General features: G+C 43.0%; 1 protein-coding gene across 19 annotated transcripts in view; it reads left to right on the forward strand.

Annotated features, from left to right (window-relative positions):
• LOC121595177 (filaggrin) overlaps positions 1-25,569 on the forward strand; it is a 141,930-nt gene that overhangs the window by 91,594 nt on the left and 24,767 nt on the right. For 4 of the 19 annotated variants that reach the window (XM_041918873.1, XM_041918880.1, XM_041918893.1 and 1 more), the window contains 5 exons: positions 4,732-5,330; positions 5,401-5,637; positions 5,729-5,925; positions 9,311-9,436; positions 12,413-17,076. In XM_041918873.1, coding sequence (XP_041774807.1) covers positions 4,732-5,330; positions 5,401-5,637; positions 5,729-5,925; positions 9,311-9,436; positions 12,413-13,740 — 2,487 coding nt within the window. In that variant the 3' untranslated portion in view covers positions 13,741-17,076. Of the gene's footprint in view, positions 1-872; positions 3,886-4,731; positions 5,331-5,400; positions 5,638-5,728; positions 5,926-9,310; positions 9,447-10,556; positions 10,739-12,412; positions 17,077-25,569 lie in introns of those variants that run through there. The other 15 variants (XM_041918892.1, XM_041918874.1, XM_041918875.1 and 12 more) reach the window with 15 other exon arrangements.

Consider the following 25,569-nt stretch of genomic DNA (forward strand, 5'->3'; position numbering starts at 1 on the left):
CGGTGCGCGCTCGGTCAGTGGGAAAATAGGAAGCGGAGTTTTTGTTTCTAGACGCACAACTAATCTAGGGGCGAGTAAGTCACGATGTACGACGATGGTGCTGTAGGTTAGGAGATATCGATCCGCAGGCAAAGCGGACTGTAACCGACACTAAGTTTGTCCTAGATTTGTGCTTTTTATTGTTATTATTCTCACGAATAGGAACACATACATGACATAAAAGTCTCTTTTGAGGAGAAGCAGAGAACTTTACATAAATCAAACAAAAGAAACAACTTCATCGGCCGGTAAGTCGTACAGTAATGTTGCTCTTTTCATCTATTGGCATACCATTCATCTATGGACTACAGACCAGGGATTAGGAAACTTTTACGGACACTGATTTAATTAAGCAACAAAAGAGATTGAAAAAAGCTTTCATTCATCTCACAGAGTTTGGAGCATTAGTAAATAATATTTACTATGTTTTGCGATTGTTATACCACTTACATACATTTTTAAACCAATTTGAATCAAAAATATATTACAAATGAATATTATCAATTTATGAAATATTATTAAATTAATGTGTGGAGCCTATAAAGTCAGACAATGCTTTGTGACGTTCAGCAAGGGTCTGGCCATAATGTTCACGAAATTTTAAAATAAAAGCCACTCATATAAAATGTTGAAAGGTTTTGCAAGCCGCTTTTTAGGGTCTCGAGGGCCGCATTTTTCCGCGGACCTTAATTTGAAGACCTCTTGCCTAATTCACACGATAGCAAACACGTCAATCTTTACAGGTTTTATTTTCCTTCTTTTCAATGTATTGAACTTTTTTAGTTTAATTGATTCATAAAAAAATAATAATACACATTTTAAAATTAAAAAAAAACGGTAAACATGATAAAACCTATTAGATTTGAAAAAAAAATTTGAATCAGGCCATAAGGATGCAACGAAGCCAGCAGTCCTCAATAATTTATTTTAAAGATGTTGGTCCTTGAATTATTCAAATTTATTAAAGAAATAAAAACTGTTTACTAGTTCATATTGATAATTTCAACTCATGAAACCTCTGACAAGCTGGTAAATGCTCAATGTACAATATTTGTATATCCCTTGAAAATAAAAATTGTTCTTTAGTGATTGGTGCCTGTTCAAGCCTTTCTAATGTCCAGATTTTACCAAAACCCCTTTCAATATCCTTTTAAATTTGTGATTTTGCAATTAATAGCACTTTCATGAGTTTTAAATCTGTAAAAGTACCACAAATTTATGCTCACATCGTACTGTTTAGAATTCATATAAGTCATGCTGCAAAGCCGGAATTTGTATATCTCTGGTATAGGCCTTCACACTAAATTGTTAAGAAATATTACCTTGAATTTGCTGAGCAAGCGATTTCATAAAATTCTTGGTTGGTTAGGTGCATTTCGGCATTTATTACCCTTAGAGAATAAAACTTTAAAAAGAATAAATGGCAGGTAGCCCAATTTTGCCTAATCTAGTACGGGGTCCACTTTTCCCTTGGAAAAATCCTAAACGTTAGGTAATACTTTCAAACTGACCATTATGTTTAGGACTTACAAAACTTACCCGTTACCCGGGGCAAAAACTTACCCGTTTAGCAAACCTAATTCTTTGGGGACGGAAATACACCATTCGCCCGTTCGTACATCGGGGTAGCAAAAGCGATTCTAAAGCCTTCCTCGCACCAAACAAGCAGACAGTCGCATCAGATAGCTTCCACCAGTCAAACGGTACAGGTCACAGCCGCAACCTAACCAATTGTTGAAAAGCTATCTTCAAATTAGTGAACTTTCCCAAGCGTGCACCGGCAGAGTTTCACCGAAACGAGCGCCACATAATTGGAATAATTGGACCCTGCCATCGGAGGATGATGAGTGAAAGCAAGTGTGCTGTGTGCGTGTGATTAGTTTGGCAATTTAAAAGCTTAATATTCGATTGTAAAGTGCAAGTGCGGTGCGGCGGCAGTGAGTGCGACAAGCGGAAGCGATGGCATCGATAGGGGTGGCTTCGAACAGCTACCACCGGCCGGCCGACGAGCTGCTGGCGGACGACGCGAACGCAAGCTACTTCATCGACACGAACTCGTTCAGCGCGCAGGATTTCGACCTGTTCGTCCACTCGCTGGAGGAAACGTACCACGCGCAGTTACGGGCGCAGCAGCCCGATCACACGGTCGAGCCGGCGGCCAGCTGCTCGGAGGATGAGCGGGATCGGTACAGCCTGTGCGAGTCGTTGGCACGGTACGCGCAGCCGGACCAGATCAGCAGCTACGGCGGTACGCCCACGTCCAGCTCCTGCTGTTACCCGAGCAGCTCGGAAGAGTCGCTGCTGTCGGCGGACGCACCGCACAACAGGCGCATCGGGCGCGACGACCCGGCGCCGCTCGTGACGCGCAAAAGTTTCCTCAACATCTTCCAGTACTTCGACCAAGACGTCACGCTCGCGGAAGAGGATGGGGAGCTGCCGGCGGTGGAAAATGATTGCCCAGCGTTGGACGGTGAAGCAGAGGAAGCGAAGCGGCGGGAGCGCAGCAAGAAGAAATCGGTGCTGCGAGAGTGGGACACGAATGTGGAGCAGCAACCGGGTCGGCGGCCGCCGAAGCAACCGGTGGGCCGGCTGAACGCGCAGCTGCTGCAGATGTTCGAAGGTGAAAATGAACACCAGCGCAGCATCCATTTGTCGGCACCGTGCAACAACAACAACAACAACAACAACCTCAGCCAATCGGTAAGGTCAGCGGGTGCGAAGAAAGCGCCAATTACGATGCAGCACAACCCCATCGGGCCGGCGGAAAAGTTGGTCAACGGCGGGGGAAAGCGGCACGGCACGAAACCGGCCGACCTGGGCAGTGCCGGCGGATCGCGCTGCGGCCACCAGTCGCAGCCCGCTGCTGATGGGCGACGGGTGATGAACCGGCAGCCGACAACGGTCCCGACGACGGTCAAGATAGTGAACGCGGCGCCCAAGGTGCAGCACGCGACGGTGAAGCAGAGCGATCGGCACAATCTGAACGAACGGCCGGCCCCCGGTGCGGCGGTGTCGTCCGACCGCGACAAATGCTACGTGCGCAACATCAACGAGCTGTTCCTGCAGTACCGCAGCCGGGAGCGGTCGGAGCATGGCGGCGCGCTGCCCAACTTTAGCGAGCACGTCCGGGAAGCGATCGAGCAGATAGAGAAGATCGAGGAGCGGCACGTCCGGTCGGTGCTCGGGCAGCATGCGTTCGATGAGCCGGCGCCCACCGTCAAGGAGGAAGCGAGCAGCGGGACGGAAAGCACGACGCCGCCAGAACGACCGCAAGTACACCGCGCAGCAGTGAATCATATCGATCCCGTCCCCGGCGGCATGGTGGCAGAACCGGCACAAGCGTCCGCCCTCGATCTGCACTACCGGCTGCGGCACGAAACGTACCGGCTGCAGATGCACAACCTGATCGAGACGGAGCAGTTCGTGCGGATGGGTGCGGCCGACCGGGACCGGCTCTACCTGCTGGACACGATCTTTAACCGGTCGCACCTGAGCCTCATCCACACGGTGCTGGCCCTCATCCAGGCCAACATTGGCCGGGGCGACCAGGTGCTGCTCGAGACGCGCATGGTCGGCACGGCCGCTGGCTCGCCCGACGACGGTGGCGATGCGTTCTGTGCCGCGATCGGGACGGGCCGGTATCGGATCGACGCGCTGGCGACGAGTGCGGCGGGCGAAAACTGCGTCGAGCTGGAGGTGATTGCGGTGGACGAGGCGACCGGCCGGATGCTGAAGATAACGGTCGAGTTCGTGATCGACGTGGCGGACGGGCAGACGAATGGGCGGCCGCGCCCGGCGCCCGGCACAGCCGACGAGTTCCGGTTCGTCGTGCGGATGGTGTTTGAGGTAAAGGGGCGGGCGAGGGACCGGTCGTTCTACACGGTGGACTGTGGCATGTACTGGGACCGGGACCGGGTGCTGCCGTTTCTGCGCAAGTGTGCCAGCACCGTGCGGCGGACGGTGGCGAGGGCGCTGGGTCCACCCGCCCGCAGGCTCAAGTGTGCCGTGCGGCGGCGAAAGTGAGTTGTAGTGTAAATGATGTGCTTCTTAAAAAAATAGCAACACAACTTGGTGGCTTTTCAATTCCAAAGACAGATTGTACAGTAACTCCTTAAGATCTTACCAATAAATGCAAAAAAAAAGATTTCAAACCAAGCAACGGTGTGCGTGTTTCTGTTTTAATTTAATGTTCAAGCATCTTCGCAACCGTTGCTTGGCTTTGAAGTCTTTGCCCTGGTGAGCTCGTTTCGGATCAATTCTGTTGGATTTGTGACGCCCATTTTGCCCAGTTTAAGCTGTCAATCAAGGGCGAAGAGTGTGTGATGTGGGTTCTGCTTTAAACATGACGACCAAATCCACTTGATTGGCTGATCATAGACACCAGCAGGCCCCCAAAACATCTCACCTTTCACCCACTTGAGCGTCTAATTGAGGTTCATGGCGCGATTTTTCACGCTCTATTAGTCGTTGCTTGAAACATGGTGCCCCGGGGCGGGGCAGGAATTTGTGTAAGACGGGCCGACACTGCGCCCGAAGCGACTGCAGAGATGCAAGCAGGAAAGAATCACTTCCGAACTCCATTGAAGGTGTCATTCAAACCGTTCAAATGTTAAGCTTTTGAGACTCGACCACGCAAGCTCAAAATACATTTCTAATCTTTTTTTTTTGTATCTTCTCTCCCTTCCCCAACAGCCGCCGGAAAATGAGCTACAGAAGTCACACGAAACGGGCACCAACCTGAGCGAGCATCAGCTGCGCGTGCAGGCCTCCCTGCAGCGGCTGAACATCCCCGACTGGTACAAGCAATACTCGGGCAAGGATGGTCCGGGCAGCGCGACGCCGGCCGGACCGATCACGGCCGCCGGTACCGCCGGCGCAAGCACCGGCACCGGCGGCGGCGGCATACTGCGCAAGCGCAACAGCGACGTCGGACGGTGGACCGGGCTGAGCTCGAAGACCACTTCGCTCAGCTCGCTCGGATCGCACCGGTCGGACCGTAGTCCAGTGATGCTGAGCCCCTCCGCACACAGCCACCACGGTCAGACCGGCTTCTCCCGATGGTCCACGTCCCACCTGAACTCGAACCAGACGTCCCCGAGCGTGTCGACGCGCGGCTCGTTCACCCGGGGCGGCCTGAACGCGAGCGTCATCTCCGGCTACTCGACCGCGTCCGCCGCGACCGGTGCGAACCACGGCAACGGCAGCAGCACGATCCGGAACTCCTTCCGCCAGCCGTACCTGGGTTGGCGCAGCCAGGAGAAGCTGTCGCAACCGCGCACGCCCGCGGAACGGTACGCGCTGCCGGTGCGCACCAAGTGGCAAGCCCAACATTAACGTTTGCTTTTTTGTTTTTGCTTTTAGATTGGCATCTTCACTGCTGCAACAGCAGCAAGGCTCGAGCAAACAGAAGGACCACCAGCAGCAGCAGCAACAGTCAAATGAGCAGAAGGGCAAGCAGCAGCAGCAGCAGAAGGACGAGTCCGTCGTCACGCCGGAAATTCAATCCTCCATCATAGAAGTCACGTCAGCGATTGTACATTATGTAAATGACCAAACAAATCGACACTCACGCAGTAGATCGACTAGTCCAAGCCAAAGGTAGGGGGAACAAGGATACGGGGAGTCAAAGCCCTTCCAAATGCGAACCCAGCTGCACTACTAACTTCCTGCCGTTTGCCTGCGTTTTTAGATGTTGGCTAGAAAGTTCGTTTGTTGGTACCCGGCCCCTCGATTCCCCCCAGACGCCGCTGATCGAGAACAGTTCCGTTCTTGGATCCGGCCACCAGCAGCAGCAGCATCAGCAGCACCAGCATCAACAGCAGCAGCAGCAACCGCATACGGCCGGTGACCATTATCGGTTTAATGCTGGCCGGATGAATGGCGTCGGTGAGTCGACCCTGATCTAGACACACAGCCACACAATCCCCCACACGTTGTGCTTGTTTTCGTTTGTTTTATTATTACACCCTCTTCCCTAAAACCGTATGCGCCACGCCGCGAGCGAGTAAGGGCTTACGTTGCGTTTTGACACGGTTTTCGCTGTTGGTTCGATTTTCTTTTTACGGCACAATTATTTCTTTTCGTTTGTGCATCATTGTGTAATTGTCACCATACTTCATTACCGAGCATTATCATCGTCGGCCAACACACTGTACTTTTACTACCAGTAGTTGTTTGCCAATTATAATTATAATTATTATTATTGTGACGTTCCGTTCCCTAGCGCCCTATTCTCTGAGGGAGAAGTGTGTAGTAAAAAAAAAAGAAGGTGCATCTTGTAGAGACAAGGGCTCTCTCTCTCTCTCTCTTCTACTCCCTGTAGCCGGAATGTAGAGAAACGTAAATGTTGCGTTTTCTTATTTGATTTGTTAGGTTCTTGTAGTTTACGCTTTTCCAACCGGAGCTGTAGGACCATATTTGGTTCTATGTTCTGGGTTTTTTTTTGTAATTTGCTCCCCTTTTTAAGTACGATAAGAAAAAAAAACCCGCAAATTGATGCTTTAGTTTTTTAAAGTCCTCGGCAACCTGAGGCTCCAACGGACACACACGAGCGCGTATAATTTCGATCGATTTATTAGTGTTAGTTCCAATTCAGTTCGATTTATTGTGTACAGTTTTTTCCCCTTCTTTTGTAAGCAATTTTAACATTTACCAGCGTTTCCAAATTGCAATGATCCAGTTGCCGGGACACGGTATGGCAGAGAGAAGGAATTCTGAAGGGAAAAGCAGCACAGTACAATACGTAGCACGGTATTAGGTTGTAGCTTTGCAGCGTTGCTATTGCAATGATTGTTTAGAAGAAGAAAAAAAAGGAGAATTGAAAAGCTTTCGAACAGCGCAGTAGCAGTGCAAGGACAGCGGAAAGTACGGGAAATGCATTTTGTTCGTTGGCTGACAAAAGAAACAAACGAAACCGAATGTAGAGCGAAGAAAACTAAAAGCTTGCGAATTTTAGTGATTAGTGGTTAGGACATTGCAACAACACAACACCCTTACTCGATTCGATAAACGAGCAGGAAGAGCTAACGAACGCTAGAGCTTGCGAAAGCAATAGTCGATGTTTCGATGGTTCACAAAATTCTAGTGTGCGGGTTCTGCTGTGCTATATACAGGAGCGAAAGAGCGATCGGAAAACAGAACAAGAGTAGAACAATCAATCATGACAATCGTTTAAATAGTTAGCAAAATCGAACGTGTAGTGCGAACGCGTTCAACTCCTAAAAATTTCAAAAAAAAAGTGTGATACAAAACGAAAACAAAAACCTGTACGTGCGTATGATCGCTCGTAAGACAAAACCGTCGCAGACGATCGTCGGCAAAATCCCAAAACGCAAGGGAAGCAAGGCACGCGAAGCGCCACCGATCACCTCCTCTTATTTAAAACGTGCGTTAAATTAAGGAGTGTTTTGATTTGCGGCGTTTTAGGCAACACCGAACCGAGTTTTGGATAATACGAGGAAACACAAAACTGGAGAGAGCGACAGAAGGAGGTGGAGGACAGAGACAGAGTGCAGAAAGGATGTAGGATATAAAGGAACACATTTTGTTTCGATACTCGCGATAGAGCTTTGGCAATGGTTTGGCGATTGTTAATTTGAGAGAAAGTGGTAGGATTGCAAAACAAACAGCTGATCGTACTGTGTAATAAGCGAGAGGCAAATGCAAAGTAGCTTGATTTGATTTTGGTTAGACCTTTATTTTACCCCGCGACTCGGTTTAGTTTACACAAAGCAACGGTCTTATTAATATCAAATGGAACTTTTAATCTTTTGCAACAAAAAAACACATTCATCATTTATCTGTATTTGTGAAACCATGTCACCTGCGTAAATAGCGATCCCGATCAAACTCACCCGGCAAGCAGTAATATTGAAACCGGCACATGCCTTACGAAACGATTCGATTGATGGAATGTTTGTAGTAGAAAGGAATAGAGTTTACGATAGTACCCAACCTTTTGCGAATCTTGCGAGCACGATTAAACACGGCACACTGGGTAACTGTAGAGGATGGATGCTTTCTAGTTAGCGTTAGCGCCCTAGATGATACAACGACGACAGTAAAAGCAACGATATATGCTCCTTTACATATAAACCAACAGAAGAAGCGTAGGGAGAAAGGGAGAAAAGGAAGCAGCTGCGGTTGGCTGTTCCTCTCTATCTATCTCTCTCTCTCTCGCGCGCGCTTGCGGAGCCCTCTGTCTAAGCTTTTTGTTAGTGTATAAGTTTTAATTGTATAACTCGTATCCATAATCTTATTATTACTAGTACTATTATTATATTATTATTTAACTTTTGCCTAATTTGTATAAGTATTATTATCGTTTATAAATAATAATAAAAACCAACACTTTTATGCTGCAATATATCCCCATGATACATATAGAGAATGTTTTGTTTTCTATTTTGGTTTTCTTGTTTCACTTTTTTCTTGTTATGCCTGAGTTTGTAAATAGGTTTAGCACTTTCTGTTATTTATTTTGTTAATCGGTGCTTCTTTATAGATTGTTCCAGTTCCAGAAAGATGGTTACACTTTTTTATAACTTTTTATATTCTTATTTTACCTGGAATGTTACTTAATACCTTTTCTTTGATAGTTTTTGTTTATGTTTGCAAAAATGTTTTTGCTGCTATTATTCGATCGGTCCGGGATATCGCCTCAAACCTTGTTAATATTTCGTTGGCAATTATTTTTCCACTCTGCGCCTCGATCATGCCGTTCATCTTAGTTTCGTTTTTTATTACTTTTATGACTTTTTCACTATCATTGCAAAAATTGATGCGCTTCATCCTAAATGTTGTGTTTAAGTTTTTCAAGCAACTTTTATTCCCAAGACAGTCGGCCACTACCGGCAATCCTTCAAGTCAGTCCGTAATGTGTATCGGATGACATACATTCATACGCAGTATGTCCTTTTGCATTTGGAGATTTCAACGATAGCGTGGCGAAGAAAATCGAATGTGTAATTTGTTCCGCTTGTGAGAAAAATGTTTTTCCAACGTGTCTTTTTTCTTTTCTCTCTCTCTCTCTCTTTCTTCTCTCTTTTCTCTCTCTTTTTCGCTCCACGTGCGTGTATGTGTGTGTGTGCACCGCTGGTTCCTGGGTTGGTGATGATGATCATGATGGTGTTTTTTCTCGTTTTCTTTCTGGGGGTGGGATCATGGTGGTGATGCATTGTTGCCACATACACGTGTCAATGGATTGTCATGCTAAACCACCCCCGTCCGGCACTAACACACGCACTACTAACACAACACGCCGGGTGTGCAGGGGGAGCCGGAGCGGCGGTGCCAACGTTCTCGCTACCGGCCGAGCATCAGTCGCCCGGATCGGCCACCCTCGAGGATGTGCTCGCCTCGTTGCTCGGCTTGCCAGCCGATTCACACAGGTCCTCAGGTATGAACCTGTAAGTTCTACTCCAATACAAAGCAAACAAAAACGAGTCCGGAAACAATAGTCGGTGATGATCCTTCGTGACGCACCAAACACACGCACACAGTCACTGTGAAACACACAAGTTCTCTCTCTTTCTCTCTCGCTCTCTCGCTCTGTCTCTCTCGAACACGTCACTAAGTGCGCTTAGTGTTGTGCTAGAAGAAGCCGCCAGTGTATACTTTTAAATGTGTGTCCTAGATGTTGCGCTCGATCAGTGTTTTCTTGTTATTTTCGTACTATTTCTTACTTCCTGTTGGCTGCTGTTGGCTGCTCCGTTACTCTGCTGAGCTTAGATTGGGATCAGTCTTCCTAATAGCCTTTTTACCGTACTCTGTAGCTTCTCAGTGTCGCTCTCAGCTCAGTCTCCCTGTCTCTCGCTATTCTTTCAATGGTTACGTTACGTTACGTTACGCTAGAGTGTTGTGTTTTGTTATGCGTTACTTTCCTGTCGTTAGAGCAAACGTGTTCTTGTGGTTGTTGTTCTTTCTTTGGGGTTTTTTAGGCTATACTACCGTTTGTTTTTCTTCTGTGTTTCTATGTGTTTGTGTTGAATGTTGAATAACAGGCATCTGCCACTAATCTACCACTAAGCGCTAATTCAATCAGAAGTACGTTTGAGTTCGATTTGTGCCGTTTGATTATTGTGGTTTGATTATTTCTTTTCTTACCTCGAATTTTGTAACATATAACGTCCTGCTTGCCTTGCCTGTGTGCATAATGTAAAGGAATGAACCGTACTCTAACCTGCATGAAGGATCTTTCGGACTGAGCTGCCCCTTTTAAACTAAAAAAGAAAACATCTAATTAAACTAATTTCGACTCCAATATACGTTCAGTATAACGTTAGGTTACCGTTTTCTCCGAAAACACTCGATACTTTAGTCGACAAGATAGACAGATGAATGTTATAGCGTCTAGAGATGATTCGTTTCGTACTCTAACCTAATTTTTCGTTCTTTTTTTCTTCTTTTTCTTCACATTCACACATGTGTTTGTTGCGTTTTTGTGTTCTCGTATGCCTCCTTTCTTTCCTTTTCGTTTTCATCCCCACTCCCAAAACTGGACGACTCCGACCCTGCAGCAGTTGGCAGAAGAAAAGATGACCGTAGCACACGCGGCTACCGAGATGGCGGCATGCACTAGGCGGAATCGATGGCCATTGCCACTGCCGTTCAGTGTCGTGCCGTCCTGTTCCACGAAACCACCAAACGTGCCAGCCAGCGCCTGTCTGTGAATCTCAGAGTCTCTTCTGAACCATCAACAGTACGTATCGTGTAAACGCCCGCAAAACGCGTCAAGGCCGTACCAGCAGCAGCAAATCTGTAATAACACACATCCATACACACGCTCAAATGCCTTTTTTTTGCTATGTCCAAAACCGTTGTGTGAGATCTCATACGTGACCGTACGGCTGTCGAACCGAAGCTGAAGTGAACGATCCTCCTGTCTATATACTGTGTCGAACTGAATCCTTTCGATCAATGCCCCCGGCCCAACTTAGTACGTTTGTTTGCGTTTTGTTTGGTTCTTTGGTTTTGTGTTCCGATGTGTTGCTGCCTTTTTATTGTAAGTGTTTTCGCTCGGTCTTTTTCGTTGCCCATTACTTTACACACACACTACAAGCAAGCTCTTCTGTAAAAAAATCGGCTGACACAATCACTCGGCTTGAGCTGGTTTTTACTGGGAAATTTTTGTTGCTTAAGGTTTATTTTTATTTATTTTGTTTGTTTGTTGAAATTGATTCGAAAAACGTCTTTCAAACTGTGGACCCATTTTAAAACTATTTTCTTGTATTGTGTTGTTCTTATTTTGGTTTTTTACTGTAGATGTTTGATTGTTGTGTAGTGTAGCGTGTTTGTTGCTTGCTCGAAATTGTTGTATTTTTCTATTAAGTTATGTGTAGAATCGAATACTTAGCTTAGTTTTAGGTAAAGTTTTTGTTTAGCACAATATTTAAATAAGATTTTTTTTTGAGTGCTTTAACTGATGTAAGATGATATGTGTGCATTAAGTGAAGGATATTGTAAGCAAAAGGAAATTAAAGCAACAATAATAATTGCTAATTTGCTTGTTTGTGCCGAAATTATTGCGCATTTAATAGACTATCGCGCATAATGCAACGAAAAAAAGTTTTAAAATAACGAACACTTCTTCATTTTTATCGCTCACTGCAAAATGCAAAAATATTGCATACTGCTAGGCGGAAAGTAGTCTTTCCCCCCTGAATTTTACACCTTAACGATTACACAAAACGATTGCGCCTAAAAGTATGCAATTTGCATGTATGAGTAAATCTCTCAATCTGTGTCAATTGCCTCTGTTTTTTCTATTTATCTTTTATTTTCTTTAATACATAATTGCAAGCTTATAACATGTGCTTTATAATTTAAGAATAATTTTGCATTGAACAGGCTGCCACTGGTGTACATTCAATCGAAGTTTTGAGACTTTTGCTTCAAAATCAATTTATTGCCACTTGTCATCTTACATCAACATTTCAAACCTTCCAACAAATCGATTAATATGTATACATTGTTTGCCTACATAAAAAGTTGTTTTGCTGGACATGTCGCTTTCACGTACGCTCTCTGCTTTCTTTCCCCTTTCTCATGCTCTTTTTCCGACGCTATTCGACCGATGTGCTCCGTTATTCAATCGCCTTCCATCGTTCCTTCCCAACTGATCCTTCCTACCAATCCTTGTGCCTTTCATGTGCGTGCTGTATGCTTGCGATTTGTTGCTGGATACTCACAACCCAAACAAAAACCCTTTTTATCCTGTCCTAATCCTCTCCTTTTCTCCCATCAATTGCATTGGTGTTATGTAATGGATGTTTGAATGTTGTTGGACGTGTGTTGGACGCGGTCCGGATTTGGTTGAACGATCACCGAAAAAACAACCCCATTACACCCCACCACTACAATCCTATTGGAGCAGCAAGAGTAGCTAATGCCTGTCTCACGCCAACAGCGCCCAACAGCAGTAACCAAACGCTGCAGATCGAACCGATGCAGACGCGCCGCCGAAGCGAAGGTGATGCGGCCGGCACCCGCAAGCGCAACGACAGCGGCGGCTCGATGGCGATCAGCAGCACCGCCACCACCACGACGACAACGAGCGGCAGTACCAACCAGAGCGGCCGGCACAACCACCATCACCAACAGCAACAGCAAGGGCAGCAACAACCAGCGTCCAAGGGCGATCTGCTCGGGGCCGGACTGGACGCACGGATCGCCCGGCGCGTGTCGCTCGACTCAGCAGAGGCGGCCGGCCACGGGCACTACCTCAAGTGCCGGTACCCGCGGTGCGACGCCACCGCCACCCTCGCCGAGGCCCGCAAAACCTTCAAGAGCTGCCACAACTGTTCCCATCTGTACTGCTCGCGCGAGTGCCGCCGGGCGCACTGGGAGCGGCACCGGAAGGCCTGCCTGCACTCGCGGGTGTCCGCCCTGTGCCGGCTGGTGCTGTCCACGTGCAAGGACGACGCGGACACGCTCCGCCACCTGAGCGTGCTCGCGCGCCGGGGCTACTTGTCGCAGGGGCGAGGTGTTGTTAGAATACTGTTCCGCAGCCCGGAGCGGGCCGACTCGTTCATCAAGCAGGGCTTCCAGTGCCTGGGCGAGGTGTCGTACGTGCGCTGGCCGGACCTGCTGCCGGCCGAGATGGGACCGGAGCTGTACTCGGAGCTGCTGAAGCTCAGCACCGAGTACAAGCCCGACTCGAAGATGCTGCTCTACGTCGCGATCTGCGTGGTGTCGGAGGCGCCCGGCAGCGCGACGGCCCCGGTCAAGTGGGAGCGGCAGCTGGTGTCGCGGTGCGCGAAGCTGAAGCTGTGCCGCACGGTCGTGAGCGAGATCGCGAGCGGACCGGGGGCTGGGGAGCGGCCGGGCCCGCGCCCCGATACGGTCGGCGATGTGCTCGTGCTGTCGTTCAACATCCTGTCCAAGACGACGCAGCGGGCCCGGGAGCAGGTGTCGCTGAACGTGCAGACCGTCCTGCGCCAGCGGGGCGTCAATCTGCGCAAACACTACCCGGAGGTGTACCAGCGGCTGGCCACCTTTGTGGAGGGCAGCACCGATCGCTTCCTGCCAGTGACGCTGCACCCCCGGGACACCGCTACCGGGCGGTCGTTCGTGTGCATCGTCATGCCGAACTACGGCGACACGGAGCGGGTCCAGTTTCCGGTGTCGGAAAACGGGGACGATCGGGTCGTGACGGTGGACGTCGGGGCGGATCTGGGGGACGATCTTACCAGCAAGCTTTAATCCAGGAGGGTGTGGGAATGTTTTCTCCAGGGTGGGGAAGAATGTGTGCGTAAAGCATTTTTCTTTCGTTATTCATTAACACATACAGGTAAAAGTGCTGCCGAGGGCGCACGCATGGTTGAATATTCAGTTTTAGTACACTTTTTAGTACATCTCTTAGTATACGTTGGAATACACAGAGACAGGCAGACACACAAACATATCCTTAGTATATCCGACAGGAGTGGGCTGGTAGATTGGAGCAGCCTCTTGGATGAGAAGTTGTCGTTAGCAATATCCAGTTTAGTCCTCTACAGTGCTCCTCGTTCGTGGGAAAGCAATAGGAGGCGTTTGGTTTATAACGAACACTTCCAGGATTGCAATATGCTATGGTTAGTGCGTATTATGTTTGTTGGGCTTTGTTTTCACAACGGTGAGTAGGTAAATGATGCTACATGAGTAAGCTCCTGCTGCGTCAAACAGCTAGAATAAATCCCCAAAACGCCCCTTTAGATAGTAGAACAAAATACCAAAAGTGGATAGTATTAGTACATAGTAATCTTCCTCTCTTTACTAAACGCCAAATAATAACACACCACGTACGACTTTTATACCTGTAGCAGGAGCATTAGGATATTGACATGAACTTCTGTAGCTTAAATGAATATTGCCCTCAAAGAACTACTTTAGTACACTAATTGTACTTAACTCCAACAAAAACTCCAACTAAATCTAAAACAATAATTTCCCATTTTCTTCTTCCGCTTAAGTGAGCCATCTAAGCTGCCACGTCTGTTTTGGCTTTGCTGTTTTTTTCTTTCTAATCGTACTTGTCTCTTTTCGTTTGTTCTGTCTCTATTGAAGTCCTTTGTAAGTTACTACCGTAGTTACTAAAAAAAAGTTACTAAATAATGGTAAAAAGTACACAGAAATAGTTTAAATTAGACAAAAGTGGAGAGTGAAAACAAATCAGTTTTGGGATCAATTTCCAAAATGTTCATCTATGTGTGTTCTAGTATGATTAGGTGAATGGAAGTTGGAAGCAAAGAGTGTAAAAATCTCCACCAGAGTGGAATTGTCCACCATCTTTGGTATTCTTTGAGCGAGCAACAGCGAACCAATTTATTCAAAATTTATGTTTTTCAATGGAGTCTTGAATATATTCAATTTTAATTTATTTATATTTCTTCAATAGATGAGAGTGGTTCTGTATGTTAGTTGACTCATTTTTGGTATATATGGACAGCTAAGCTATATCTGTCAGTCTCGTTTAAGAATCTCCCAAAAGTGCCTGAAACATAGGCACGTTTTAGCGTTTCAGTATTGCTGGATAAGCTTTTGTTATATTAGTCAATTTCCTATCACATTGGTCAATTGTATGATGGGTATTTAGTTTCCAATGACTTCAAATATCTTTGCTGTTTGTTTATATCTCAAACTTGTCATCTGCTTCTTCGAAAAATCCATAGTCGTAAGGCGTTGGAGTCCTTTTTTCCAACATTCTGAAGTCTACGTCCAACGCAAAAATCAAGGTTTATAAATCTTTAGCATACATAGTCTCACTTTACTCCATTTGATTCTTGATATCCACATTACAGCCTGTCAATTAGGGAAGATACTTAAGAGCTATTGAAAATAGCTCAGAACAGAAGTTTGAAAATGCCCCTACAAAAGTGAGACATCAAAAGGACAGCAAAAATTGTTGTATTAAGTTTGAGGTTCTCGATCATAAATAATCTTTCAATGTTAACTTTAGATGTTGAAATACAGTCTTCCCCGAATTACGCGACACTCTAGTTACGCAAATTTTTGATTTTGACATTTCATACGTCAAATCAATACAATTTTTGCCAACTATTGCCAAAATGCAATATAATTTGAACTATTGTTGAATGTTAGAAATCGCTAAAACCATAGCAATTAATCTAATCTTCTATCTTCTTCTTCTGTTTAACGTAACGTCCTACGAAGATATGCCATGGTCTATTATTGGCTTGGACCTATGACTCCACGACGGACATGTTATTGAGTCGTTAGAGTTGCTGACTATACCACGGAACCACCCCTAATCTTTAATAGGATTTGTATTAAATTTGTATTATATGCGCAATTTAGTGCATGAAAGCACTACTTGCAATCAAAAATAACCATTTAGCAACGATATTTTGGCTGAAAAACGTAATATTTGATATACGCGAAAATCTGAGATACGTCTTTGGAACGCATTATCGCGTAACTCGGGGAAAGACTGCATCCAAGATAAGTCGTTCTGAGACATCTAACGACTAAAGATATCTGTACCCCTTGAATACATCCAAAGATGAGATAATCAGCCTCTAACTGACTTCCTTGTTTCATGAGGATTAAAGAAGCAAACACCAAAGATCTTGATGATTGCATAATAAACTGAAACAATATGCTACAAGTAATTTTGTCGAAACGATCCTATTTGACACGATTCTGAATTTATACATTGATTTCAGACAATCCTCCCATTTACTCACACTGCGCACACTTTTCTCTTTAGACCTCTCTCCAGTGCGTAAGAATCGGCTCCTGTTTGAAGTCTTTTGCAAGACGTCTTTAGTTTGATGTTTCATGTTTGATATTAATCTCGTATATTGACTTGAGCGCTACTGACGACATTGTAAGACGCACGATCAAGCTCGTACATCGGAACACTCGCATGTATAGAGTAGCGTCGTTTAAGGATGCGTTTGGTTTGGTTTTGTTTCCTCTGCCCTCCATTCCCGGTTTTGCACAACCCTTCATTATTCTCTCGCATTCAAAACAAACATAAACACACTTCCCTGAACGCGATCACTTGCTATTCCAACAACACTTCCCGCACGGCGACCTAAGTAAGTTCCTCTTTCATACAGAGTCCCCAATATCCTGCCGAGAGGGAAACCTCTTCGTACAGCTTACTCTTTCCAATCAGCCAAGTATTTACTGTGTATAATGTTGTAATGAATCTCATTGCACCTACGTGGTGGTGTACGGGGTGGACAACTGCCGCACCGAGTCATGGCATGGCGTCTCGCGGTTCAGTCGCCCAGTCGGTAAAGTGATCACTACACTACAAGCAACCAACAACACAACGTGACCGGCGTGCTTTCGACGTGCAGCAATGGTATGGATGGGAACAGTGCAGCAGCCAGCGTCAGTCGGCGAGGAAGGTAGTGTCAGTAGGGCTCGACACGGAGACGCACCAAATACGCCTTGTACGCCTTTGCTACATCACCACAAATGGACGATTTCACTGGAAAGAAAGGATTCTATGATGATGTGAGGGAACCGTTCAGACGAGGCAATTTAATAGTAATGACCTGAGAAGAGCATTGTTCCTTACCAGAAGAAAAAAAAAACAACTTTAGACTCGTATATTCCATTTGAGATTAATCGTATTAAGAACTGAGTTCAAAATCTTTTCCTTTAGAAAGCGTTAGAACATGTAAAAGCTATCAAAACAAATATTATAAGTTGAAGATCGAACCGACGGAACAACAAATCAAATCACACACGCTGGACAATAATATCAAAAAAGAGATGAAAACATTACAAGCAAGCTTTTGAAACAAATCATGCAACTGACAGAACAAAGTTGAATACTCTTCCTTCTTTCCTTCCTGACCTAAAAGCATCATTGTGTGACTTTCTCATCTATTTAAACCCTTTAAAAATAGATATCATGTGTCCTTAAACCCTTAACGAGCAAAAAACAAGCAATTGAGCTTCGTGTGACCATCTGACTAACATAAAACTTAAGAGTATAAAGCAGGAACAACAACACGAACCAACAAATCTCGCTTCTGCTGCCGCGTTCCATTCAAGCCCAAGCCAAACTAAGATTAAGAGCACTCTAATGCTAACACGTAATAAACGAAGCAAACTAAGCAACGCCAAGATGAATGCTCTTTGACACAGAAACAAAAGGCAACCGCCATCATTCGCTTCGCTTACTCGCTGAATCCGCAGCTTGCCCTTAACTTTTGTCACCATTTTTTCATGTAAACATACAACGTGGTTTGATTTTGTGGGAATGTGTGCGTGAAACTGTACACTCTATTATCTTTAACAAGCCAATATTTAATCAATGATAGATGTAAACAAAAGAGAACACTTACCAGAGGAAATTGCGCATTATGTTGTGTGTTAAAATCAATCGTTCTGGAGAATGTTGGAAAGGGTTCTATAACAACTCAAAACCATTTCGAACGGGGCATATGTTTTTTTTAATAGTTTGTATTATCTGCCTCATTTTGTTCATTGGGCTAAAGTCAAATAATTTCACACACAGCTCAGTTGATCGAAAACCTGCTATCTGAAAGCTTATATAGTTGGAACGAAATTCAAACAAGTATGCTGAACTAATAAATAACAAAACTCTGAAGCTAAAGTGTTCCAGACGAATAATCGTTCAAAATACAAAAAAGCAGAAAAAGAAATTTAAGCCAATGAGCCCAAAAACAACAACCAATGGAATAGCGCGTACATGTATTTGGATATATTGTATTTTACTATTATGATTATTACTTAATGGATAAGCAAAGGGACAAAATATAATACTGTTGTTGAAAGCCCTGTAATTTGTGTGTTTCTTTGTGAAGGAATTCCTGAGCTTTTCAAAATGCTAGAGTTCATTCTTTGGTGGTAAGTGATAATCTAATTGTAATATTCTGTTTCTAAGTCGTCAAAGCTTAGGTTAGGTCGTGGTGACACGACATGCAACATGTGCTCTTTAATTGCATCTCAGCTAATTTTTAGAAAACCTGTAGCCAGAAAGTAAGAAATGCATATAATTATGATACTTACATGACACCAGTGTTATATTAAGACACCACTTTTCGAGAAACGGTAGTTTATTGTACTTGTTACCGCTCTCACGTTACAACAGAAGAGAAGAGCGATACCCACCACGTGCACACTTATATATTCTGTTGTGAGTGCCCCGCTTGGGCACTCCCTAGCTAATGAGTGTTTTATACTTAACGAAAACTACTTACAGTGCTACCTAAATTATGTCGACACAACACGCCTTATCTTTTTTTTTTATTTTTTTTTTTTTTTTTTTTTTATAAGTGCCATTCTTTTACCCTATTTTTATGTACTACATCGGTTTTTCCATTATCCTCAATTATTACATTTTCTCCTGTATCTTCTAATACTGTAAACGGACCGCTGTACGGCGTTTCCAATTTCTTTACATTTTCTCCTCGAATTAATATCTGGTTGCCTGGTTGGAATGTTTTATGTTTTGTTTTTTCGTCGTAATACTCTTTGCTTTTAATCTTATTTTGTATTAGACGATTCCTTACTTCCTCATGCGCTATGTTCAATTTAAGCCTTAAAATAGTTGCGTAATTCTCAAGGTCGTATTGCACTCTGTTAACTTTTTCTTTTATTACGTTAGATGGTATATTTGCTGGCCGTCCATACATAAGGTAGAACGGGGTATAACCTGTAGCAGTGTGTACTGTATTGTTATAGGCAAACTCGTAGAAGTTTGTCCATTTATGCCAATCTAACGCTTTTCTATCACTGTGTATTCTTAGAAAATTCCCTAATTGTTTGTGCGAGTTTTCAAGAGCTCCTACTGTCTCATGATGGTACGCAGTGGATTGCAGTTTTTCTATTTGTAATAGTTTACATATCTCGTTAAACAGTGTTGAAAGGAATTCTGTGCCTCTATCCGTACAAATTGTTTCGGGCACTCCGTACTTAAGGATAACCTGTTCTACGAATACTTTTGCGACTGTTTCAGTTCTTTTGTTTTGTATTGGCGTGGCTGTTACAAACTTGGTTAAATCACACTGTGTTGTTAAAATATATTCAAAGCCATGTGAATTTACTAATGGACCTACTAGGTCAATGAATATCTTTTCCATACTTGTTTTTGCGGTATTTGTTATTTTTAGTGGTATTTTTGGTGGCTTATTTGATTTATATAATTGGCATTGTTTGCATTTGGCTATCATTTCTTTTACATCTTTATCAATCCCTGGCCACGTATACCTTTGCTTGATCGTATTGACAGTCCGATGGAATCCTGCGTGTCCTGCCGTTGGTAAGGTATGGAAATCGTTCATTATTATCAGCTTTTTCGCTTTTTCACAATCCTTTACTACTTCAACCTTTTCGTTGAGTACGATGATTTCTGGCATTCCCTTCTCATTCAGGGTTTTTAATTGTTTCATAAATTGTTTAGTAATTTCATCATTTGTTTCTATCACCAAATATGTTTTATGTTTCAGTGCTTTCACATGGGCTTTAATCCTAACTATCACACCCCGTAGGTGAACGATAGTGTAAGATTTTGGCAAAAAAATGTTATCTTTTGAAATAACAAGGTCTTTTGCATCGTTACAAAACTGCAGCTTAATATAATTGGCTTTAGATACTGCTGAATTATTATTGTTTTGGCATGTATCGTTGCTGACAGCTTTCGACCTTGTTGTAATTAGTATTTCTTCCTGTGCACTCATGGTTTTTAGATCAGATAATGGTAATCTTGATAAGGTGTCGGCTATTACATTTTCAGTCCCTTTCTTATAGCAAATAGTAAAGTTATACTCTTCCAACGCTAGCCTAAATTTGGTTAAACGGCTTGAGGGGTTGTTCATAGTAAAGAGATAGACTAGAGGTCTATGATCAGTAAAAATGTTGAAATGCCTTCCATAAAGATATGGACGATAATGTTTAACGGACCATACTATAGCCAACAATTCTTTTTCTATGGTTGCATAATTAAGCTCGGCTTTGTTAAGGGCCTTACTGGCAAACGAAATGGGTTTCCCGTTTTGGTTACTTAGTACTGCACCTACTGCACTGTTAGAGGTATCGGTATGTAGAACAAAAGTATTGTTTTCACTGAAATCAGGGAAGTCTAAGACCGGAAGATTAACAAAATGTTCTTTAAGTGTGTCGAACGCGGTTTGACAAGTGGGAGTCCAATCAAATGGAATTCCTTTTCTTGTTAGCCGGTTTAATGGCATGCAAATAGCGTCAAAATTATTTATGTGCTTTCTATAATAATTTGCGAAGGCTACAAAACGTTTCACTTCATCGGAGGATTTAGGGGGTTGCCAATCGTTGATGCATTTCAGTTTCTGTGGATCGGGTTTTATCCCTTCTGCGGAAATATAATGTCCCAGATATATTAATTCCTTCTTCAAAAAATGACATTTTTCCGGGTTTAATTTGAGGTTCACTTGCCGTAATCGCTCAAAGACATCCAATAAATTTTTATTATGTTCCTGCATGTTTTTTCCAAATACGACGATGTCGTCCAAGTAAATGAGACATTGTTCTGCGTTTAAGCCTGACATTGCCACTGTCATCATTCTCGAGAAAGTAGAAGGACTTATTTTTAGTCCCATTGGCAATCTTGTCATCTGATACTGACCAGTTGGGGTAGTAAAGGCGGTAATTGGTCGATCTTCTTTTCTTAATTTGCATTGATAGTACCCTTGAGATAAATCTAGATGTGAAAAATATTTAGATCCTGATAAGGTATCTATGACTTCATCAATATTCGGTAAAGGGAATTTATCATCTTGCAATACATTGTTTACTTTGCGATAATCGATTACAAGCCTCCATTTCTTTTTATCAGCATTAGCCTTTTTGGGAACCAATAAAATTGGACTGTTCCATTCTGACTGTGTGGCTTCAATTGTTTTATTTTTTAACATTTTACGGATTTGGTTATCAACTTCTTCTTTTTGTGCATACGGTAACCTGTATGGTTTTGAATATATAGGCATAGTATTATTTTTTATTTTTAAAGACGCTTCATAAACTGTAGTGGTACTTAGTTTATCATTTTTCAAACAGAATATGTCATTATATTTGAGACAAATCTTGGCAATAACTTCCTTTTCATCTTCGTGTAGATGTGATAAATCAAGTTCCTTCAACATTTGATTAGCATGATCAATATTATGTTGCGGAGTTTTAATTTCCAAGATGTTGAAATCTGAAGCGGGTGTAATAGTTGGTTGTAGTTTGGTTATTGTTACTGACTTATTTTGAAAATTTGCTATGCGTATTGGTAATTTACCATTTTTTGGATTCGCTATTGTGTTAGCTATGTACACATTTGGTTGAATTTTTTCATTAAGCACTACACAAGTATCAGTGTGTGTAGTATCGATAAAGGTAACAAATTCTGTTCTGGGTGGGATTATAAAACATGTTTGTTTATGGTTGGCATTACAAGTCAAACTCATATTTTCAAAATTTATATTAGCTTTATGTTTTCTCAAAAAGTTAGCTCCTATTAATCCTACAATGTGGCATGGAAGTGTATCTACGACATGAAATATGATTGGAAAATTTTGCGTGTTAGCATAAATGCTTGTTTCAATGCACCCTAAAGATTTAGTAGTTCCGTTGATACCGTGAATACTTATTGTATAAGTTTTATCTATGACGGCTTGCTTGGGAACATAGTTTGAATTTAATACGCAACATGTAGCTCCGGTATCAATCACTAGATCGCGATTAATTCCGAATAAACAAAACTTGGCCTTAACGCCCGTATCAAATTGTAATTTAACGAAATAAATTAATTATTTCATCATGCTCTTCATTTGAGTTTGGAACTGCATCGTGAAAATCTTCCAAATCGTTAGCATTTCCCAAATGCACTCTATTGTTGTTATTGCTTCGCTCAGTTGATGTTGCGCTTGGCATTCGCTGTTGAAAGTGGCTGTTCGAATAATTTCTGCTCCTATATCCACGTTGATTGTTATTTGTAATATTTCGTGGCTGGTTTTCATAACCTTGTTTACTAGAATACCGCTGGTATGGTCTACCTCTATATGCTGGGTTATACGATTGCCTAGGATAGTATGAGTTTTGGGGGCGTCTCGTATAGCGTTGCGATGGACGCGGGGTTTGATACCAAAGAGCCGTTGATCGCTCTGCAATCGGTTCACATTCTAAAGCATCTGATATGGCTTTGCAAAGTGTAAGCGGATTTCGTGCTTGCAAGAAAAATCTTGTGTTAGCTTCATTCAAACCTTGCGTAAAGGCGCGTACTATAATTGGATTAACAATGCTATGTGCGGCAAATTCCGTAGAAAAAGTTCCTACAGCTACATGAGCTGCTGATAATTTAGCTGCCATTTTTTCTAACTCCTTCCCAAATTCGGAAATAGTTTTTGAGCCTTGTTTCAGCGCGGTTAATTCTTTTTCTACAGCTAGCGGCGTTAAGTGCACGCTGAATCGTGAACGAAGAAGACTGAAAGCTTCTTTTACATTGCATGCTGTGTCTATGACTCCTTGAGCAGTACCAATCAATGTGGTTTTCATAAATTTAACGATGTCCACTTCAGGCACTTTTTCAGCATAATCTAAAAGTAGTTCAACACTTTCAATATATGGATTTAATAGCGTATTGGTACCATCGAAAGGTTTGACCAGTTTTAGTGCTAAACTAATATCCAACTTGGCTGCCATTGTGCAAGGTTCACTGCAGGTTACTTTTGTAATGGTTTCGTTTATAATGGTTTTATTGGAAGGGATACCAGTAGTTTTATTTGTATTGGTTTTAATCGCAGGGGTACTATTAGTTTTATTCCTAGTAGTTCTAGTTGCAGGGGTGCTAGTAGCTGGTAATGATTTTTTTTTCATTTAGCGGAAAAATTCAATTTAACAATATGCGTAAGAGTATGAACTAGTAGCAGGTATACAGGAACTTAAAAAATGTAATAGTTATTTAGACACCACTTGGAAAGAAAATATTATTAATAAGATAACAGGTAAATCACTTTATATGACACTTTACATGAATGCACTTTATATGATAAGGAAAAAAAAATGTATTATTATTATTATATAAATATATATATATATATTTTTTTTATTATTTTTTTTTGTTTTACGCACTGTTAACACTTATATCGCATGGTGAAAAAAAAAACATATGATGAAAAATATTTAAATTTATTATTATTATTATTATTATTATTTTTTTTTTTTTAGAATTGTGAAAACCCAAAAAACTGATAAGAACTCATCACGTTCGAACGATTTAATTAAGCCCGATTATATGAGATTATCACGAAGGATCACGAGGCTCCAACTTACTAGCAAAAACAACCAATGCAAAGGGTTAACGTGGATAGGAATGCTGTAACTGCACTAACACTTCGACTTTTTTTCACTTTACCTAACACTTCTTCCTCTTTTTTTTTTTTCAAACACGATTTATGATTTAATACGATTAAAATATTTTGAAATAAATAATGCACAGTTTAAAAAAAATAAATAGCAAAACTAAATAAAACATCCTATCTAGCTTAAGTTACAAAATCACTTTTTTTTTTTTTTGTGGCACTTACTTGTGGGGGTATCACGTACCTTTTATTGCGTATAGGTTATGCGTCTGCAGCTGGCTCGAAGTGAATCATCAGCGCGATGGCGGCGCTAGACGTGCTGGTGTGGCTCTCTCGTTCAACGCGCTGGCGCAGCTTGCTCTCGATGTAACGCGTTCTGTTGCTCGGCGCGATGATGCTCTCGGATGCTGGATTTCTTCTTCGCTCGGTGGAAGGATGTTCTCGGATGTTGTATTTTCGTTATTAGCACGCTTTTGGAGCACGGTGCCTTGATGTCACTTTTTTTTTTTTCGATCGTTGCGATGGCGAAGTTCGATGCCCTGACGTCTCGTGTTCCGTTGGTTAGTGCGATGGCGGTCGGCACGCTGCTGTAGCTGTATTTAGTTACAGGTGCTGCTCGTCGTGCTGATTTGGTTTGTCGGTCAGCGCAGATAATTCTCTTCTGATTTGGTGATTTTTTCTGGCGTTACCCAATGGTAATGGTGATGCTCGGTTTTGGGTGTCGTTTGTCGTCACGCAATGTGAAGGTGAGGCTTGTACGCTTGTATTGCTCGGTGCATTAATACAGCTATTTTACGTAGCTTTTTCGTTTCGTGTAGCCATGCGTGATTATTTGGTAGAGTTGACCAAATTTGCAACTATTATTCACTGCACTTTTTTTTACTGAATAGCACGGTACGAAGCACACTTTGAGTTGGCAGGATCGCCATGTTATATTAAGACACCACTTTTCGAGAAACGGTAGTTTATTGTACTTGTTACCGCTCTCACGTTACAACAGAAGAGAAGAGCGATACCCACCACGTGCACACTTATATATTCTGTTGTGAGTGCCCCGCTTGGGCACTCCCTAGCTAATGAGTGTTTTATACTTAACGAAAACTACTTACAGTGCTACCTAAATTATGTCGACACAACACCAGCAAAACCTGCGATTGTTGCTGATGCTTGCCACCATCACACACACCATAAACTGTGTTGTGGAATGTTGTGCTGTTAAATCACATTTGTGAGATTCTTCTTCTTCTTCTTTTGGCTCAACAACCGTTGTCGGTCAAGGCCTGCCTCTGTACCACTTACTAGTGGGCTTGGCTTTCACTGACTTATTGATCCCCCCATAGCAGGATAGTCAGTCCTACGTATGGCGGCACGGTCCATTTGGGGCTTGAACACATGACGGGCATGTTATTAAGTCGTACGAGTTGACGACTGTACTACGAGACCGGCTTTGTAAGATTATGTTGTGGAATATTTAAGTTGCGCAGATCAACCGTTGCATTGATCGTCAATCACCTTCATTGCTCGTCTTGTCGATTATTTAACCAAGCGGTAGAATATCGTGCCACGTCGGATGTATATTTGTATATTTGTATATTTATTAAATGATCGACGGACCTCATAAGCCCTCTCGATATATGTAAGGGTACAATAGGAATATAACATAAATAGTCACACGCTTTACAATAACACAATAATAACAACAATAACAATTACAAGGACGCAAAGA

This window comes from Anopheles merus, chromosome 3R (assembly GCF_017562075.2).
Source record: "Anopheles merus strain MAF chromosome 3R, AmerM5.1, whole genome shotgun sequence".
Lineage (NCBI taxonomy): Eukaryota > Metazoa > Arthropoda > Insecta > Diptera > Culicidae > Anopheles > Anopheles merus.